Here is a 21,426-nt window from a genome sequence, read left to right on the forward strand (position 1 = left end):
AGTTCCTACCACTCCCTCTCCTTAGACGTCACTGCCAAGCTTACAGCTCCAGCATAATAGCAATTTTGGTGTGGAGTGGGGATGTGGGGAGAAAAGAATCACTGTCACAGATGCCTTAGGCACTTTTCCCCTTCTCCGAATAACAGATTTTATAAGACACCCACAACACGGCCATACACAGGCAGTGTGTACAGTGGCCAAGAATATTCTTCTGAAATTAGAGGGCTCAAATTCAAACCTTGGTTCTGGCAATTACTAGCCATATGACATTGAACAGATTTGTTTATATCCCCAAGCCTCAGGTTCCCTATCTGTAAAATGGGAATAAAAAAGGTTTAGTTCATAGAGTTGTTACAGTTAAATGAGGTAATGCATTAGAAGTATCTACGACAATGTTTTTACATTGAAAACATTCAATCCCAGCTAGTAATAACAGTAGTAGTAGTAATAGTAGTAGTAGTAGTAGTAGTAGAGGTCATGGTGCATGCCCACAACTCCCCATTTTCTTCCCAGTAACATCAAGAACAGAATCTGTGAGGATTCTGCCCTCACAATTGCTATTTCAGAGTCCTGTCTTCCATAAAGTAGTAGATATAGCCAATGAGCCAAAGATCCTGATGGAATGAATGACCCTTGATTGTTTAATTTTGTTAACAAGTTGACACATGACAATTAGTCTTTGAGAAATAACTTTATATTGTTGTTGTTTATTTCTTGCTGCAATAACATGATCTCAGATAATGATTACAGAAGAATCTTTTTACTGTGTTCTTCTCAGAAAACGAAATTCACCACAGGACAGATAGGAAGCAGGTATGTTGGTCTTCCTCTTTTTTCTCTGAAACCTGGAAAGAAAAATAGTATCTTGTGCAGCAAAAGAATATGAAATGTTATAACTTGAGTGATGGAAAGTCATGTATATAAAAAAAACTGTTAGTGGTAACTATGTTTTGCTTTTCATAGATCCAAACCTACTCCCTGTGGAGGTCCAGGTCTCTCTTCCTGGACACTGAACATCCTTGCTATATCTACTCAACATTTTGTTCCTAAAGTTTGTGAATTCATCTTACACAAACTGCAGGGAGGAAGAGATCCTTTATACACATTTTTGAAATCCCTAACATATCACTTTTCTTTTATGTAAATACTGAAGCAAGAGACTCTTAGAACAGCTTTACTGAGGCCTGTCTGCCCATCCCAACCCCCTGTTCTCCCTGTCAACATTCATAGATTCGGTTGCCTTTCCTTCCTGGTCCAGACGTCTGACTGTAGTAGCAGAAGTGTAGAAGAGTGGATACCTTTAGGTATTAAGAAAACTGCTGGGACAGTAAGAGTGTGCTAGCACAAATGCAGCTGTGCCATCCCATAAGGAGTGAATGATACCCAGAGAAACATTACAGGACCAGTACTGGGGTCTGTTAGGTGTAAGGCATGGGGGATGAGCCAGAAATTGATATTGAAGCATGAGAAGGGAAAAGCCAAAACGACCAAATAAGTTACCAATACATTTAGCCTTTGATTGAGATATAAGTTATTACCTTTGGTGAATTTTACTTGATGTTTTTCAAGCAACCTGACTTTTGGCTGACAATTTTGGACCCTGAGAGAGAAAAAAAAGAAATAAAAACACATAGGAAGACTTTTGAGAAACCTCCATACTGTTTTCCACTGTGGCTGCACCAATTTACATTCCCGCCAACAGTGTATGAGGGTTTCCAAAAACTGAAAATAGAACTACCATACAACCCAGTGATGCTATTCCTGGATATGTGTCCAAAAAAAAAAACCCACTAATTTGAAAAGATACATGCACCCCAATGTTCATTCATATCAGCATTATTTACAATTGCCAAGATATGGAAGCAACCTAAGTGTCCATCAACAGATGAATGGATAAAGAAGATGTGGCCTGTATATACAATAAAATACTACTCAGAGGTTAAAAAAAAGAATGAAATTTTGCCATTTGCAACAATAAGAATGGACTTGGAAGGCATTATGCTTAGTGAAATAAGTCAGACAAAGACAAATACTGTATGATATACGCATATGTGAAATCTAAAAAAACAACAAACGTGAATATAACAAAAAAGAAGCAGACTCGCAGATATAGAGAACAAACTAGTGGTTACCTGTGGGGAGAGGGAAGGGCGGAGGGGCAATATAGGAGTAGGGGATTAAGAAGTACAAACTATTAAGTATAAAATAATCTATAAGGATATATTATACAACATGGGGAATATCATCAGTATTCTATAATAACTATAAATGGAGCATAACCTTTAAAAATTGTGACTTACTCTATTACAGACCTGTAACATATCATATTGTGCAGCAGCTCTACCCCAATAAAAAAAATGGAAAGAAGAATTTAAGACATTATTATTTGAATTTAGAGAAGCATATTGTAAAGTTTTGTAAAGAAAAGTTAAACCACTCCAGTGTTGTACAGGAGACAATGAACAATTTCTTCTGGTGATCTTGGAAACAGACACCCCAGCCTTTTACAAACTGCCAGGGAATTCATCTCTTCTTTTATGTGGTCTCAATACATACACTCACCTGGATAAATGCTAAATGTTACTAATACCCTCTAATGAAATCAAGCATGTTTTTCAAAACACGAGTAGTTTGTGCCAAAAATAATTCCCAGATTAAGAACTCACTCAGAAAAACAGAGGGCTCTCAACCAGAATGAAAGCTCTGTGTGTGTGTGTTGTGTGTGTGTGTGCCTGTGAGTCCTCATTTAAAGAAGATGAACCACGGTTCAGATTAAGTGACATGACCAAGACTGCTAGCATAGAACCTATGATTTCCTGACACCTTTTCTTACAGCATGTCGTCACCAAGGAGATGGTGCCAAAACCCTGTCAGAGAGACGTCTGCATATTTAATTGTGTAGCGATTGTGCTCTTGGGCCTCAGCCTGGGAGACATTGCAGGGAGGAAGCGGGGTCCTAAGGGGAGTTCTGGTTTCTTTTGTTTGACCAGGAATACCAGTTGGATTTCAGGGGGAAAAGAGCTGGAAGTACCTCTTCCTTGAAGCAGGCTTCAGGCCCCTGGGCCTGGCAGCACTTCTTCACCACATTCGTGAAATCCACCAGCAATGACTGCAGCTCCACCCCTGTAAGTTCAGGCTTCAGTTTCACTAAGTTGACAAGAAACCTGTGACCCAGTGATGTCAAACAGAATTAAGTTAACGATTTCTTTCTGCAGCCCTCTTCTCCAAAAAGCTAGTTATAGAATCATATGTCTTAGGAATCTCCATTTGGGTGAATGTAAAAAGTTAAAATATTCCACTTTTGAAAGGATATCCTGAAACTTTCCTGTTAAACACATGGGATGGATTCCGTTATAACAATCTTTGGAGAGTTACATAATCATGGACAAAATTGTATAAAATATGGGAACATGTAGTAAGTCTTCAACATGCACAATATTGTAGAATTTGTGACTACGTTTGATGTCTCTAGAAAATTCATGTCCAAAACAACATCTATTCCCCCTTCCTCAATAACTGAATTCTGTTTCCACTCCACTTGATACAGACACTGCTTAATCCAAAAAAAAAAAAAAAAAAAGATCTGATTCCTTGGCATTTATAGCATTGCCTGAGAAAACAAAAGCAAAATTCCTGTTCCTTTTGGGCCTCTCTTATCTTCAAACATTAAGAGAGATCCTCAGAGCAAACATCTATGACATTCTCTCAAGAAAATCTGATTCATTATGACCCTTCTAGGAGCTTTTTTATGGCTACTGTTACCCACCTTTTCAAATCACAGTCTTTTGGACACTCCAAGGCTCTAGCAAAGGAAAAGACTAGCTAGGTTTTAACCTACAATTGGGAAGACTGGACAGTTTGACAGAAAGAACAGGATTATAACACCAAAAATCACATATCCATTACAATAAACTTTCTCATTAATATATGCTATGTCTTCTGGCTGTAGAAAAAGGTGAACAGTAGAGAATGTCTGTACCTGTCTTTCTTTCTCTGGAGCTCCTCATTATGAGCCTGACACAAGTCTATGTGAAAGGTAAATAAACCTTGAGAGGTAGATGGAGGCACATATGTCTTATCGGCTTCCAAGCCCTCAAAGCAGGACCTTCTGAAGGCAAAGCTTGTTTTACAACATTGGTCCACAGCAGGGTTGATACTTCGATTTTCATTTATTCCACATAACTCTCCAAGAACTAAGTCCACCTATACCAATGAAAGTTGCAATGGAGTTTTGAAATACAGCTAGATGAATTGTTAGTTTGTGCTAGTATCACTGTCAACTTAGAAAAACCCATGCATTTGTAACATGCAACAACGTGCAAAGAAAAGTAGAGGCTGGGGTCCTAAATGGCATTATAACAAAAATGCAAGCCATAGCAATTTAAATGTCTAGAGATTAATTCTTGTTAACATATATACAAATTTGTGATTTTGAGCAGAGAGCTGCAAACAGCCAACTGAAAATAGCATCAGGACACTGTGGCCCTTAGATTTAGTCCCCTTCTGGGATGTCCCCCACGTACTGTCCACCCAGACCTAAAAAGGTGCAGCCAACCCGAACTGGGCTGGAAATAGCAATTCTCTTACTGACCTGGTGGGACAAGAGAGAGAATTTATCCCGTTACTTAAGATTACGAAGTTTTCTCTATCATTCTGAAATAATTCTATGATTCCAAGTGGTTTGCTCTAACAAATTGCTTCTAATATAAATAAGAAGTAATAAAGATGATTTGGAGAACCCCAAGCAAATATTTAAGACTCCTCTTTTGCTTCTCAGGATTTTGACACAGTAAGCCAAAAATAAAACTTGACCTTCCTTGCTTAACAATCTTGAAAACAATGAAGAGAGGAAGGCGGATAATCACTATAAATCAATGAGTGCAAAAACATCCTTTTTTTTTTTTTTTTCTTTTAGGAATAGTCAGGCACATGGGCCAGGCTCACCAAATTATCAACGCAGGCAAACTCTTCACTCAGTGTACAGCAGGTGCTCAAAGCTGTCACCATTTCCTTGCCAAGAAAGGTCAGTTCTTCAGTGGAGAGCTGGGGGGCTAGCTTTGTGAGATTGATGAGGTAGCTGAAAGAACATTTGTCTGTTTGTTCTGAACAAAAGCAGGTACCCATTTTCCCTTGTCTAGCCCCCTGAAGTCCCAACCCTGCCAGGCTAGGGACAACCAACGTAAGGGCAACATGAACCTCAGCTCTCTCATAAAGTGGTAGAGAATAGTCTCTTCACTCCCTGTTTTCCTGCACGTGCCTCCTAGATCACTGTATTTCGGTTTCCTTTTAACTTCAAGATAATTCAGAAACTCTCAGATTTGCCCATCCTTCTTCGCCTGTGAGTATAGGAGCTCCTTGGTAGAAAATATCTTAGCTAGTATGTAAAATCCTGCCTGAAATCCCTTGAGCAGTTAATAAATATTTCAAAGGGAAAATTTAATAGATACATGTTGGAAAAGGATAATCTGAGATGGAGGAAACAAAGATATTTAATGGGCTGAGTTCTCAGATAACAGCCCAATTGCAGAAATAGTGAAAATATATTTTTTAAATTGTGTTTTGTTGTGACTTGAAGATGTTTGGTTTCAACACGCAATACATTAGCATGGTAATTAATTAAGAAAATTCAGAACAAACTTCATATTATTCATGAATGCTCACAAGAATACTTAAAAATGAATATTAAAGTGTTAAGTAAATCCAGAATTATTTTTTTTACTCAATAAGAATTATTTCCTTAAATAATTCTTCCTTGGGAAATTATAACAACCTGAAGTTTTCTCCATCCCACCCCATACCCCTGAAATGGGGTAAAATCCATTTCTAGCCTCATTTCTGGTAAAGGCTTAATATGACAGCTCAATGTGTCATCTTGACTTTTGTGTTTTTATTCTTTCCCAGAGTTTATGAACTTGTCATAACTAAAAGACTGAACTAAGATTTTGACACTTTGTGGCACTCTTTATTTTATCCTGGTCACCATTGTTAACCTACTTGTGCAAACAACTTACTGGTATTTCAAGTCATCCTTCCCCAAAATCTGAAAATGTGCACATTCTCGCTGTACTATCTTGAGGCTTTTCTCAGTTGTCTCATTGAATTTTTTTTCCTGAAAATACGAACAATCATGTTTATGAACATTTTATCTAAAATTTAATCATAAGCTTCAAGTCAACTTGTCTAATTGCTTTTTTAATTTATATAGCATTTCCAAACTCTAATTATCATACACTACTCATTAAATTGAGGGTAGTTTTTATATATGTAAGAATTTGAATTTTTTAAGTTATAGTTATAGATAAGGCTTTTGCTAAATTTGAAAGCTCAAAATTTTCATTATCATTACCTTGTAGAGGTATAATTACCTTATAGAGCTTTCCAGTCTGCAAAGTGAAATTCAAATCTGATGTTGGCAATGATCATATTTTTTTTTTAGAAAGAGGTGACAAGCTGTTTATTTTTTTTAATGTATATATATATATTTATTTAGTTATTTATTTTGGCTGCATCACGGCATGTGGGATCTTAGTCCCCCGATCAGGGATCGAACCTGTGTTCCCTGCAGTGGAAACCCGAGTCCTAACCACTGGACAGCCAGGGAATTCCCAGACAATGATCATATTGATTCTCACTTTGAAGTGGCCAGAGAAGTTATCTGGCCCTATGAAGTCAAGTGGCTTGCCTAGAATCACCCAGTGAGTAAGTATTGCTACAGAACATTTTTAATCACGTGTACCTTTTTTATATCTTCTTTTTCATCACTTAGAATTGGAACTTAAAACCTCCAATAACTGTCTTCAAATATTTGACAAACTCTGTCTCACGTGGCATAAAATTGGACATCTACTAAGTGACCACTAGAGAGAAAACTACACACCAGTGGATGAATGCTGTGGGACGAATTGTGTCTCCATATAATAAAGAGAATTTTCTAGCACTATGATTCATTTAAGGATCAGGAACAGACCTCCTTGTTTGGGACAGCGGTAGAGCTGGATAAAACTTAAGTCTTCTTACTTCTTGCTCAAATATGAATGGGTGTAAACTGGCATTTTTGGCAAGTGGAGGTAATTTTTTAAGTAAAGCCAAAAGCAACACTTATCAAATGAATGAGAAACAAATCAAAAGTGACAAATAATTAATTTCTATAACACACAAAAAGTGCATTATGAACTGATATTTAAAAATGCTAATTTCAACAGGAAAATGGGTAAAAGACGTGAACAAATTGTTCACAGGAAATTTATAACTACAGTAGCTAAAATCATATGGGAAAAATTTAACTTCATTAAAAAATTAATTAAATTTTTAAAACATGCTCGCTATTTAGCAAAGTTAATTTCTATGTGCAATGTTGGTGAAGGTGGAAGTAAAATGAGCACTTCCAAGCACTGTTATAGGATTGTATGCTGGTAATAACTTTCTAGATAGTAACCTGGCCATTTGTATCAAATATTTTTTATTTTAAAGTCTATATAATTTGACCTAATAATTTTCCTTCTGATAATCTGTCTAAAAAAATAACCATAAATATTAATAAAGATGAATGGAATGAGATACTTAGGGTCACTTATAAATAACATTTTTAAAAAGCTAAATAAATGTCCAAAATGTCAAACATACAGTATGAGAGCATTTAAATCAATTATTATGATGGAATACCATCATGTAAAATAAATACATTTTTTAAAGTCTGTTTAATAACATAAAATGTTTTTTATGCCAATAACTAAAAACAGATCCAAAAATTTCTTAAGAAAGTATTATTCCAATCTTATTTTTAAACACACATATAAATATATCATATATGCCTAGAAAAGATGAAAAAATGTTAATTATAGCTATTCTTGGTGACAGAATCAGAAAATTTTTCTTTTTTTCTTTGTAAATTTTGATACTTTCCTAATCATCTTTAATAATCATTTATTATTTTTACTATAACAAAAAATTGAATTGGCCCAAGAAACTACAGAGTACATAAATAAAAATATAAATGTTTAACGGGAAGAACTTTTTGCATCAACACACAGGATTTGTAGTTCAAAACATTATGAGTAACCCAAACCGATGATGTTGGTCTTCCCCATGATCAACTTACACTGAATTTAAGGTAGACTCAGATTTGTCAATCACATTTTCTACCCTCTGAACCAGAGTGAAACTTTGATAGTTTCAAAATGTTTGTTGTTTTATTTTGTTTATTTAATTCTCTGAGCCTACTAGGATGGAACTTACCGCATGTCTGTAACAGTCTGGAGGGTTTTTCGTGTTGCAGCATTCTCTCAGGAGATCCTCATACACTCCAGCAATTCTTAATAACTCCGGTGTGGACAGTTCTGGATGTCTCCTTGAGTATTGATAAAGAAACCTGTGATGTGTAAAATATTTTGTATATTAGAACTTCGAGAAAGAGCAAAACACCAAATCCTGCTATCTTTTACTCTAGAGAGATCTTCTAACACTGAGTCTTCCTTCAAATGCTAAGTTCCTCCTCTGGTTTGGTCAGGGAATGATTTAAGAGGACATTTTGACAACAGGAGATCATTTTACAAAGGTTCTCTTCCATATTATGTTTTAAACTAACAATCCTTTTACTTGGAGGGATAGAATGATTAAAGGTATTTAGCATTCATTGTTAGAATGATTTAACCCATCAAGCATCAGAAATAGTAGATCATGCCACCAATACTTTAGAAAATACATATCGAGCATAATTCTGTTGGAAAATCCATTCAGACCTCCATCTTGAGGTGGTGGGAATATGGATTTCTCCCCACTCCCGGTGCCAACTTGGGGAGAGATTGTGGAGCAGCCTTTGCTCATTCCTTCATCCTGTCACTTGTCAAATATGGGAATAATCACTCCTGCCACCCTAAGTCATTGGTGAAGGTTTCCATGGCCTCGGTGAAGTATATGTGGGTGTGATTTGGGGAGAAAGGAAGAAAGGGAGAGAGAAGAGGCTAACACTTATTAAGCCCTTAGTAGGTGCGAGGCACTGGATCAAGCTTTGTGCATAGGAGACCAAGATAGGCTTCCTACCCTTTATAAAACACTTTCTCATTTAACTTCACTTAACCCTCAAGATAAGTACTATTTTATAGCTGAGGAAACTAAGTCTCAGACCAGTTAAGCACCTCGCTGTTAATGGAAGTATAAAATTTGAACCTAGGTCCCATAGGATGCCTACTTCATTCTTGTTTAAACCAAGCTGACTCTCTGCTCAAAAGAGAGGTGTTTTCTTCAACTACCTCGACTGTGCTGTTTACCATATTCTTCATAAAAATACCTTCTCTATTCATTCAAATTAAGTAAAAATGATCTATGTTTTGAGAGAACAATACCTCACAAGGGTTCTCCAAGTCCAAGGGACGTTTTTTTAATCTCTTTTTGTTTCGCAACCTTTTCCTCTTGCTTAATCTTGTTTTTTCTGACATCATCTCTCCTGCTTCCCCACCTGCCTTCTCAATCCCATTTGTGGGATACATTCCCATATCCTAAAGCAGTGGTGTTTAACCTTCAGAGAATCAAGTGTTCCCCTTAATATCTCATGTAAGCCGTGGACCTTTCTCCAGGAATAAAATTACACCTAAAAACACACCACCAAAATATTGCAAAAAAAACCTCTGGGAGCCGACCCTAGCCTGACAGATCCACTGAGGTCTTGCATCAAATGTTTGCATCCAGAAAAACTGCACCTGAAACATTTCTGGCTCAGCATGTTCATTGCTGCTGTATCATTTCTCCCCAGGCTTCAAACCTTATTTTAGTTGTCATAGTGATGTTGATGGAGATGATGAGGACGAGGATGAAAATTGCTTCCATTTAGCAAGCATATGTCAGGTACAAGTGAAACGCATTGCATCTATCATTTAGATTAATTTGACTTAGCATCCATGACTCATGAGAAGCAATAGAGCACAGTGGTTATAAGAGCAGGAGTTTGAAGCCACACTGGTTACATTTGAATCCTGGCTCCACCACATATCAGTTGTATGATTTTGTAGCAAGTTACTTAACCTCTGTGCCTGTTTCCTGGCCTGTAAAATGAGGATAATAAAAGTGTTCTAACCTCAGAAGGTCATTCTGAAAATTAAATTGGTTAATAGATAAGAAGCACTGAAAATTTGGTAAGTATTCAATAACTTGTATCTTCAATCCAGACCTCCTTCCAGAATTCCAGGTTCATATATTAAATTATCTCATGACATTCCCAATTAATTACCTCACAGGCACCTCAAAGTCAAGGTGGTCAGATTCAAACATATTCTCTTTCCCACAAAACAGTCCCCCATACTTCCCATCTCATTGAGTCTGAAAACTACTTACCAACCACCTAAGCCCCAAACTGGGATTCATTCCAGATGAAGTTTCTAAAAAACAAAAGTGATTTTGTCCTTCCTTATTCTTCAGTGAAAACCCTTCAGTGGCATCTCGTTACTTAGCATGCCTGTATGATCTGACCCATCTACCTCTCACTACCCTCCTTTCTCACTGCAGAAACCCTATTCACAACCACATATACACCAAGAAGTTTTACACTTCTATCCGTGCTCTACTCCTTCTGTCCAGATTACTAAAATTTCTTCCAGTACCTCCTTCCCATCAAGACTTTCCAGGGTCCCCAGGGACTTCCTCCCCTGTCTCCACATTACCTATCATCTAGTGCTATCAGAAATTAAAGAGCATTTCTTGCACTCATTTATTTATGAGGCTATCTCTTCTCACATCACACTTCTTATTGATGAAAGCTTACTGGGGATAAGAACCCTGTCTAACCTAGTAAAGTCCCTGGATTATATTTTATTACCAAAATATTTGGAGTGAACAAATATTCTTATATGAATTTTATATATGACTACCTAAAATACAGAGAGGTTAACTTTTGTCCCACTGGCTCAACCAGGACTCACATCTAGTCCTTTTGGCTCCAAGTCAACTAGTCTTCCCCTGAACAGCTGGGCAGCTCTGTAGGGGGAGGGATGGCAGGGTAGGGCAGAGCATGGAAGGTAAGCCTGCAACTTCTCAGGCCAGAATTCCTGGGATCTAATCCCTACTCTGCCATATTTTAGCTGTGAAACTTGAACAAGTTACTTCACTTCTCTGTACCTCAGTTTGCTCATCTGAAAATTGGGAGAAATCACACTTATTTTACATGACTGTATGAGAATTAAAATAAATAATCCATATAAAGTACTTAGCCCATTGTCTGGCACATATCAAGTACTCAATAAATGTTAGCCATCACATCATAACACAGTTGCATTTTCTTAAAATCATGTAAAAAGACTATAATCGATAGCCATGACTCTTAAAATTAGGTGAGACCCAATACTTATGTGATTTAAATGATCCCTATTCCTTCCACCCAAGTTAGCTAAAATAGGTCAAATCCAAAGTTTCTGTTTTCCTGATAAATGTCAATATAGAGTTATGTTACTCGGCCATGAAGTTCTCTTGGTCAGCATCTCGTTCCTCACACACATTTTCGCTTTCAGTAAACTTTGCTTCTCTTAGGGGTAAGTTGTTTGGTCTATCATCTTTATTTGAGTAAATTATGCACTCGCCGCGCTCTGGTATTTTCTTTTCACAGCACTCTTTGATTTTGCTGGAGATGGAATCTTGTTTTGAACAAATATGGCTCATAACCTTGCTCTGTATCAAATAAGAATGGGAAATGACTTTATTTTCACAATATCTTCAGGGCTGGATTTTCCTTCAAAAATCAATGCAAAATCAACCATGTGCATAACATCTGGACTTGTTTCATCAGCCAATTTGATAGATAATTAAATTTTGTATTGATTTAATACAATGAAATTTCATATTAAGGCAAGCTTTATTTCTCAGGATTTTAGGTGATATAATTATGAAAAATAGACTCATAAGTTTACATTCATTGTTAAGTATTAATCTTTTAAATACTTTACCCCTACTCCACTGGTGTATCGGCATTTTAAATTCTAAATGCTGTTTCTTTCCCATGAGAGTTCATCTGTACTTTAATGAGGGCCACCAAAGACATGTTACTGTAATATCTATAATCCTAGATTTCTTCTCTTATGGCCTGAAACCACATCGCCAGGTATATAGTAGAAACTCAAGAAATATTTGATAAGTGAATGAAAGAATGGTAAACAAATGAACCACTACAGCAACTACCAGATGAAGGCTTCACAAACATAAGGAGATATTCTGCTCATTGTTGTCATTTTCCTATAGACATTATTAATTTGAAGCTGTTCAAATTATCAAATAATGTACAAAATAGTAAACCCTACTCTCTCCCCTCTCCCTACTCTCCTTACCCAATTCTGACCTCCATATAAAGTTATGGGAATAAGGGAGAAGGTGAAGTTATCTTGGTTACACATTAGTTGGATAATTTTTTAAAAGCTAGTCCTCTAGTCCTCTCTCCAGACGCTCCAGAATTAGACTGTACATTCCTCCTACTCTCTGTCCTAGAGTCCCATGAACTACATTGAGTTCTGTCAAAGCACCAGGCTATTCCAGACTCTGACTTTGCTCAAGCTGTTCCCCGGCCTGGAATCTTCTTCCGGGGAACACTGAGGATAAAGAATGAGATGAAGCTCTAGGCTGAGGTGAGAAATGGAAAGGAGGCTGGCACTATGTTTCCAGCAGACCGCCTAGAACAAGGGAGCCCGTCTTTGCAAACATATATACATTTCCCCTAAGGCTATCATTGTTCTAGACAACGCATCTCTTATTGTCTGAGAATTAATTTCTATTTTGAATAAATTACAATTCTATTCCTCTTATTTCTACATAAAACCATCAAAGAAAAGGATATTAAGAATATAATATGATCCCTTAGTCTCAGCTCCAAACTTCAGGGGAAAATCTTCAATTATATCCTTTCAGTACATTAAATTTAATATTATAAAACTAACATCTCCATAAACAAACAAACAAAAGTAAATAGCAAGTGAGATTGCTTTTCATTGAAATACAGTTAAGGACAAAATAATTCTTGGTGATATCTACTGTCCACTACTTGAAATAAAATGTACATATCTTCATATTCTAAAATTCAAGTTGTCTAACATGATGTTTCCTTGTGAATTTAAAACAGTAAGACTAATTAACAGTCACTAAGAAAAGCCTAATTTCAACTAAGAAGTTGGAATATTTTTAATGAAATTGTGTTTCCTTCGTATGCATGAACAACTTCGACTAGGTCAACAATATATTTACCAGTATATGTCATTAGAGAATCACTTTAAAGACTAGAGTAAGAGTTATTTTAAATTAACATATTTACTAATCTGGAAAGACTGTTCCTAAATAGCCTGAAGAAACTCAGAGAAAGCAGCTCTTAAAAACATAAAGATGAATCATTTTCTGAGCTTTATTGTTAATTTCTAATATAGCTAAAGAGTATTTGCAATATTAAAGAAAACTTTAGTCTGGCCTAAATTAATGTCCACAAATTCTAAATTCCTGGAGTTTATGTCATGTGCATTTAGCCATATAAAATAGAATCTGCTGAGTAATCTAAAAACAATCCCATGTATAAAAAGCTCCAAAGATTTTTTGGTCTTATTTGTTAACATTTTATGTTTTATTTTATGTTATTATTTAACAATTTATTTTTTGTTGAAGTATAGGTGATTTACAATGTTGTATTAGTTTCAGGTGTACAGCAAAGTGATTCAGTTATATATATAACTGAATATATATGTATATAAAAGAATATATATATATTCTTTTTTCAGATTCTTTTCCATTACAGGCTATTACAAGATATTGAATATAGTTCCCTGTGCTATACAGGAGGTCCTTGTTGTTTATCTAGTCTATATATAGTAGTGTTATCTGTTAATCCCAACCAATTTATCAACATTCTGATTTTATTGTGGTGAGTAGCCACACATTAAGGCAACTTCAAAATAAAAAAGAGCCACCCCCCAAAATCACCATTTTTACTTGGTTTTATAGAATATTTACCCTGCCATGGATGCACTGCACAACATCCCCTTCACAGCATCCATCATATTTGGAAGAAACATCTTCTAGGAGGGAGATAAGTTCCTTAAATTCAATCTTGGGGAATTTTTGACTAAGTACAGCAATGTTTCTGGAAATAGAATTGATAAACCACTAAAACAACTTGAACAGCAAGTAAAGCAAGAGAGAGCTCTTTGCTAATACAGTACAAATAGCTGCAGTAAGCATGTGGTACCCTTGCTTTTTTCACTGATGGTTTTACCAATGTTTATACATTGCATGGCCCACATGATCATTTTGAAAATCCTAGGTTGATATTTTGAGTCCTAGATCAGGACTGGGAAAAAAGGGGCCTGAGAGATGTGCCCTCTTCCATAATTGTTATAGAAAAACACTTCTTTTAAGGACCACCATTTCTTGTTGTGAGCCCATGGCTGGCATAAGGTATTCGTCACAGAATCCTTTCCTGCTGATCTATTTGAAATCTCAGAATTTTTCACAAAACATTGCACTAGCATCATTGCTAGTTGGTTACGGTAAGCATGTAAAATAAAATTTATCCCTAGAGGGTAGTCTCCTAGTCATTAAAGTCAAAGATGGATGGATAAGTCATGTCTAAAGCACGTGAAGGTTTTAAAACTCAGGTTCAGAACTCCTAGACCGACTCAGATTCCCAACTAACCAAAAGCTAACTCAGAAGTAGTCCTTTTTCTCTCTGGGGTCTCCCCACCTTGCAGGTCTTCTCTCATCCGGACCTAATGTCCTGGTCTGAGTAATCCACCCAGACTGAGGCCCACCTCAAAACCCTTGAGGAACTAGGAAGAGTATAAATAAAAATTCATCAATGATTTAAGAAAAATGGGACTTAGACAGGAAAATACAAGTAGAAACAAAATACTCATTATAAAACTCACATAGATTTTAAGATTTGCGGTCCAAATTTCATAAGTGCCCCACAGACATTTTTTTGATAAGAAGATAATGCTTTTAAATATTGTATGAAAGTTTCTGCCTGAAGGATAAAGAGAAATTCTGTTGAAGCAAGAGCAAAATCCCACTATTCTCTTATTTCTTAACCACATGTCAACCAAACAATTCCAAACTTTGCTCAGAAACAGAAAATTATGGGGTTTTTATCTCAGGAAATGTACATATCAAAATATAAATTTGTGGCTTATTATAAAGGTAGGGCCAGTCTTCCCAATGACTGAATTATACTTGATGGGAAGATGAGTGGTGAAGAGTGCTGTGAGCTTGTCCATCTCTACCAGGGTGATTCAGTTTTATGGGTAGTCAAAAGAGGACTTGTCCAAGATAGAAGATAAAATGTCATTTTTACCCTGGTTATTTACTCACTAGCATTTCCTTCCAATTCACAAGAAAGACAAAGCCAGAAGAGAGACTGTAGAAGTGGGCAACTGTCTTTCAAGGGTCTCAAGTAATAAGAAATTTAGATCAGTAGCAGGTGGCCAATGGGTTGAAAAACCAGTGAAAGTGGCAGGAGAATGGTTTCTAAATTGTAAACAACTCTTTTGCTATAATTTAATTTTAAGTAAAGATCTACAGTTTGGGATGAATCCTTGTCCTTTTAAGAAAACAAATGCAATACCCACCTTTGTTCGAAAGCAGTTAGCTTTTTCTTGTTCTTCACAACATGTTTTAGTCATCTCCTCAAAACGAGCGGCAGCAGTAAGAAGTGTAGGGGCAAAAACAAAGGGGTTCCTCCTGGAAACTTCGTAGATATAACTATAAAAGAAAAAAGGAAGGAAGGAGGGAAAGGAAAAACCAGGAAGGTAATGAAGGAATGGTAGACAGGGGAAGGAAAAGAGAAGATTTAAAAGGACAAGAAGAACAAGTTGTGAAAGTAAAGGTGAGAGGAAGAAGGATTTCCCATTACTGAAATCTTCAATGGAAGGCAGCGTTATCAAGTCTCCAATAAAAGTTCTATCACTGAAGTTGCCAACTCCCAAAGAAGAATGATGATTTCCATTCTAATCATGAACACAGGGCTCTGGCTATTCTTTTTCTTCCCCTATCATGCCAGATGGTCAACATCTCTCCTTTTCAGGTTCAAAGAACAGCTACCTATACACACTCCATCCAAGATTCGGAGATCATAATCAATTATGTTCAAACAAGCTTTGTGGTTTAAGCTTTCCAGAAAAAGTCTCTGCTTCTACAACTACTACACTACTGAAAACAGATTTTTGCTAAACATCCATTGATGTAATGTTTACCCTTAGTAAAAGCTATAACTCTCCATTGAAAGACTATATTATTTCCTCCAGTAGAACTTTGGTGCCATGCACACCCTTCAGTTCTGGGGCTCATCCCATTAGAAAATACACATCACAATGAAAGGATCTTGAAATCAGGTTTCATATCTTGTTCATCTCCTCAGCAATGACACACAAATGCATGTTGAATGAACTAAATGATCAAGAAACCCAGCTATGTTCCGTTGGAAGAGATATTGGATTTAGCCTAAGAATAATTCTTCAATTAAATCATTTTTCTACTAAAATTAAACTTACTTGTTTAGAAAAGATTCTCTGTTATTTTTATAAGTCTGGCATTTCTCTTCAGGATCCAGAGTAGGGAGAGGAGGCAAAAATCCTACATCAGCTTTCTTATTATGGAGAAAACAATGTTTTCTTTCAAAGTCAGCCTTATGGCAGCAGTGTGAAAAATTATGCTTTTGTGGCAGTCCCTCCATAGTACATATATTTTCCAATAAAACATCATTCTGGACAACAGAAAAGTAAAAGACATTTTTTATTCATTGTGACATTTTTCAACCATCTGAGATGACACAATGGAGACAATGAGTGGTGAGTGTCACCCTTTGCGAAAGAGATTCCCAAATTTTCCCAATATTACCAGCAGAGCATCTTTACCCACACCCTTGACAACCATCCCACACTTTGGGAAGTTTTCTCTATCCTATCCTGAGGCCCTTCAACCTCTTCCTATTTCTCTACTGCCTACATTTCTCTTACATAATGGCTTTTTTCCTTCTCTTCCAAGGTGACATGGTCAGAGTGTAATGTGTTGGTGAAGTATTTAGTGGTAATATTTAGTAATGGTTTTCTAGAGATGCAGATGGTGACTCTATTGGGAGGAGGCCAAGAAAAGGGGATGTGACAGCAGAGTACATATTGAGAGAGGTAGGTAAGGAATGTACCTCTACTTCCATGCACTTTGCCAGGCTATTGCCTGTCTTCCTGCCTGTATGCTTACGGCATGGACTGCAAGCTCATAACCAAGTCCTCCTGTGCATCATTACACAGAATTGCATCTCCTAGGAAAGTGCCTTACCCTAAATACTAAAGTCAGGCAAAATAAAAATGAGGGGCCCAGGGACTTCCCTGGTGGCACAGTGGTTAAGAATCTGCCTGTCAATGCAGGGGACACAGGTTCCATCCCTGGTCTGGGAAGATCCCACGTGCCACGGAGCAACTAAATCCGTGTGCCACAACTACTGAAGCCCACGTGCCTAGAGCCCATGCTCTGCAACAAGAGAAGCCACCGCAATGAGAAGCCTGAGCACTGCAATGAAGAGTAGCCCCCACTCGCAGCAACTAGAGAAAGGCCACGGGCAGCAACGAAGACCCAACACAGCCAAAATAATTAATTAATTAATTAATTTTTAAAATTAAAATTAAAAAAAAAAATGAGGGGCCCAGATTTCTCCTTCCTGACACCAAGAGATGATGCTTTTAGAAATCTAAGATCTGCACTCACCTCCCTCACCATGATTTCTGCTATGAGCAGTTCCTATATTAATTGTTTCTCTGGGTTATAGATAAAATTAAAATACATATTTTGAACAGAGACTCTCATTCTGCCCCAAAACCACATTTGAGTGGCGGTTTAGTAGAGATGGCAGAAAATAGCACTCCTCAGGCCCCTGTACATTTCAGCTTTTTTAGTGTCCTTCTGGAGACATAAGCTTTTGGCCACTATGTTGGTACATGGAACTAACTCTTCCTTATTCCCAAGTTGGCTTCAAGGTCCAAATTCATTCAGGCGGAGGAAGAATTCGTTATTGGAATTTTGTAATGAGACTAGCCAGATACTCATTGTTGTGGGTTGAAAAATGTCCCCCAAAAAGTTATGTTCAATTCCTAATCCCCATACCTGTGTATGGGACCTTATTTGGAAATAGGGTCTCAGCAGATGGAACCAAGTTATTGAGAGGGTCTTATCCAATGTGACTGCTGTCCTTATAAGGTGAGGAGAAGAGACTCGGAGAGAAGATGGCCATGTGATGACAGAGGCAGAGATTGGAGCGAGGTAATTATAAGTCAAAGAATGCCGAGGATTGCTGGTTATCACAAGAAGTTAAGAGAAAAGCATTCAACAGATTCTTCCCTAGAGCCTCTGCAGGGAGCGCACCCTACAACACCTTGATTTTAGGCATCTGGCCTCCAGAATTGTAAGAGAATAAATTTCTGTTGCTTTTTTTAAAAAGTTTTTTTAATTAAAAAATAAAAATGAGGGCCATAAAGCATCTCTCTTTTTATATTTCCAAGGCAAAAATTCTCTCAGTGTTGACAAATAAGCTTGTTTGTTTAGGAAATGCAAACAATTTACTTACAGCTAATTTTGAACACTCTGGGAGTGTCATGTCAGCCAAGCATTTATCTCTGTATTCTGTCATGGCTTTTACCAACATTTCTACTTCTTCAAAGGATGCCTCCTGAATATATTGAGCAAATGCAATGGTGGTGCTGCAACAGTCCACACAGAGTACACAATGATGACCTGCAGAATTTCGATTTATGTCCAACCAAAAACTCATAGGAACACCCACTTGCAGACTAACCTCAGGAAATTATCAAAGTGTGAAGGCTATAAGTTTTACAACTTCTTGACAATAAAATTGCCTCATCTGAATTTTATGATTAAAACTGTATTTATTTTTTGATATGGTTTATATTTATTTACATTACTTTTGAGAAGCATTAATATTACCAGATAAGCTTATAGTAAACACCATCATCATCAAAATGAGTTTAGAGAAACTCACATATATCCAATATTATCCTCTATAAATTTCTGGGTGATATTGACATCATCTGAAAAGCAAAGATATTTAGGTTATTATATATCCTGGTATTTTAACATTTTCCCAGTAAATAACTATATGTGATAAATTTATAAAGTATAAAATAGATAACTGATGGTAGAAAATAATTTTGGCATATTTAACATGAAGAAGAGACATCATATGAACCAAATATTAGATCTTAATCACAGTTGATTACGTGCTCAAAAAATATTCATTAAGTTGAATTGACTTGAATTAATCTCACACTGACCAGACTTTAGATTTACTATTGATGGCTCCCCAGCCACAAATGTCAAATACAAGCACCATTTCCCCACTAAGTGTCATGTATGACTAGAAAAGTAGTATGTGGGTTCATTGTTAAGTGATATAATGCTACAACTCTGCCCAACAAGAGATACCAGAGCTTGCTGGTAGTAGTACAGATTGTAGTGCTAGTCAGACACAGGTATTTAAGTGATCTCTGAACTAGTCTAAAATCACTGATTCCCTCCCAGTGAGCATATACTTCTCAGAGCACATTTATATTTGTTCACATAGACTATTTTCATGGAGTCCTTACTTTTGCAAAGTATTGTGCTGGATACTATGAGGCAATCAATGATGACTAAATCTCCCCCTGGACCTTGGGTTCTTAAATACTTTCATAGTGCAGGTGACTCATGAACATGACTATAATACAATGTAGAATCTATATGACATTCTAAAGTAATGTGGGTAAGTATATGACAGGAATGTTTTATGATCTCTGGGTGAGGAACCAGAAAAGGAATATAGGAGGAGGTGCATATGAGTTGAGTCTGAAAAAAAAGGTACAAGATTTCAGCTAGCTGAGAAATAAGGAAACTCATATTTCTATGTGGAGAGAATGATGTGAGTAAAAGCACAAAGGTAAGAAATCCTGGGATGTCTTTGGGGAAAGTCAATTAATCCACTCTGATGAAAAAGTGGGTCATAAAGAAGAATAATGGAACCTAAGATAGAAAGAAACTGAGTCCAGATTATGTAGATCTTTCATATAAAGCTGAGGAGTTTGGGCTCCAACTGGAAGCCATGAAGAGCCACTGAAAATGTTTATATAGAATAGTAATATCATCATTTCTATATACTAAGAACTACCAGGCAGGTAGTGGTATGTCTGATACGCTGGGATCTCCCACAGTGCCTGACAAATAGAAAGTGACAAGGACTATTTGTCAAATAGATGGATGGAAGAATGAATGGATGAGGTGGAAAAAGGCAAGAAGCCCATTAGGAGACTTTTACAATTATCCTATTGAGAAATCAGCAGGACATGAATTTTGGTAGGAGTAGTGGAAGTGCAAAGGAAAACATGAATGCAAAAGATATTGGAGATAAAAATCAACAGGATTTTTTAATAAGTTGTTACAGGGGCAAAGGATAAGGAAAACTCAGGAATGACTACCCTTCTTCAAGCCCGGTGACTGGGCTCACTAGCAGACACTGTAGGGGGTACCAAATTAAGACACAATCCACATCTCCAGGGCCATGGCAACACTTACAGCACCTTGGTGCAAGGTACAAAAGTATGCTCCTTTCAGACAAGAGGGATTACAAAAAGACACCTCTGAACAGATGAAATTCAAAATGTTCCACCTTTGAGCAGAAGAAATATAAAAGTCACCTTTTTCTCCAGGCTGACACTGCATCAGCCAGGCATGGGGAATGTACAGGCTTGGGGAGATTTACAAACTGTACAGCTGGAAGAAGCAAGGTCCTGCATACTTTTATGGTGTTTACCACCTAGTTGGGATATACATTGAACAACCAAAGGTTCCAGAAAAATCTTAACTCACATCTAATGTTCCACTGTTACCATACACTATACACATCTGCAAGAAATACTAATATTTTCAAATCCAAATTATATCTCTCAGCAACATTTCCTATACTACCATAAGGCCAGTGACCATTTGCTGGGTGTGATAACTGTCTCTGTCTATAGATAGTGTAATATGATCACCAAAATACAATATCTGGAAAGGTTAGTTCACGATATCTGATCAGTATATGTAAACTAGGGAGAGGGAGAAAAAAGCAAGCGAAAAATTCAATTGAAAGAAAACAAAGTTAAAAAATAGAAATTATCCCAACTTAGTCATTCCTTAGGTGATATACAAGTAAATTTCTTACCTACATCTTGAGGCTTTGTGGGCAGGGTTAAGGATTCAGTCAAAAAGAAAAAGAAAAGAAAACCTGTAAGTTTTAACTGTTTCATTTTTTAAGAAATCACATTCACAAAAGAAACTAACGTGACTGAGGAAAATCAAGTTTTTATATTATTCTTTGACACTATTAGTAAAAAAGTAACTTGTTTAACCTATTTCTCATATACCTCATATTTGATTTTTATTTGATCACTCTGC

General features: G+C 36.7%; 1 protein-coding gene across 1 annotated transcript; it reads right to left on the bottom strand.

The window, feature by feature from the left end:
• Positions 1-1,564: 1,564 nt before the first annotated feature.
• AFM (afamin) lies at positions 1,565-21,278 on the bottom strand (the record flags this gene model as incomplete). The annotated part of the gene is made up of 14 exons (XM_079700569.1): positions 1,565-1,600; positions 3,032-3,164; positions 3,980-4,203; positions 4,945-5,077; positions 6,012-6,109; positions 8,236-8,368; positions 11,438-11,652; positions 13,966-14,095; positions 14,880-14,977; positions 15,579-15,711; positions 16,500-16,711; positions 18,566-18,698; positions 18,998-19,046; positions 21,194-21,278. The coding sequence occupies 14 exons, from the start codon at positions 21,276-21,278 to the stop codon at positions 1,565-1,567; spliced, it is 1,812 nt and encodes a 603-aa protein (XP_079556695.1).
• Positions 21,279-21,426: the final 148 nt, after the last annotated feature.

The sequence above is a fragment of the Hyperoodon ampullatus genome (genome assembly GCF_949752795.1).
Source record: "Hyperoodon ampullatus genome assembly, chromosome: 1".
NCBI classification, from domain to species: Eukaryota; Metazoa; Chordata; class Mammalia; order Artiodactyla; family Ziphiidae; genus Hyperoodon; species Hyperoodon ampullatus.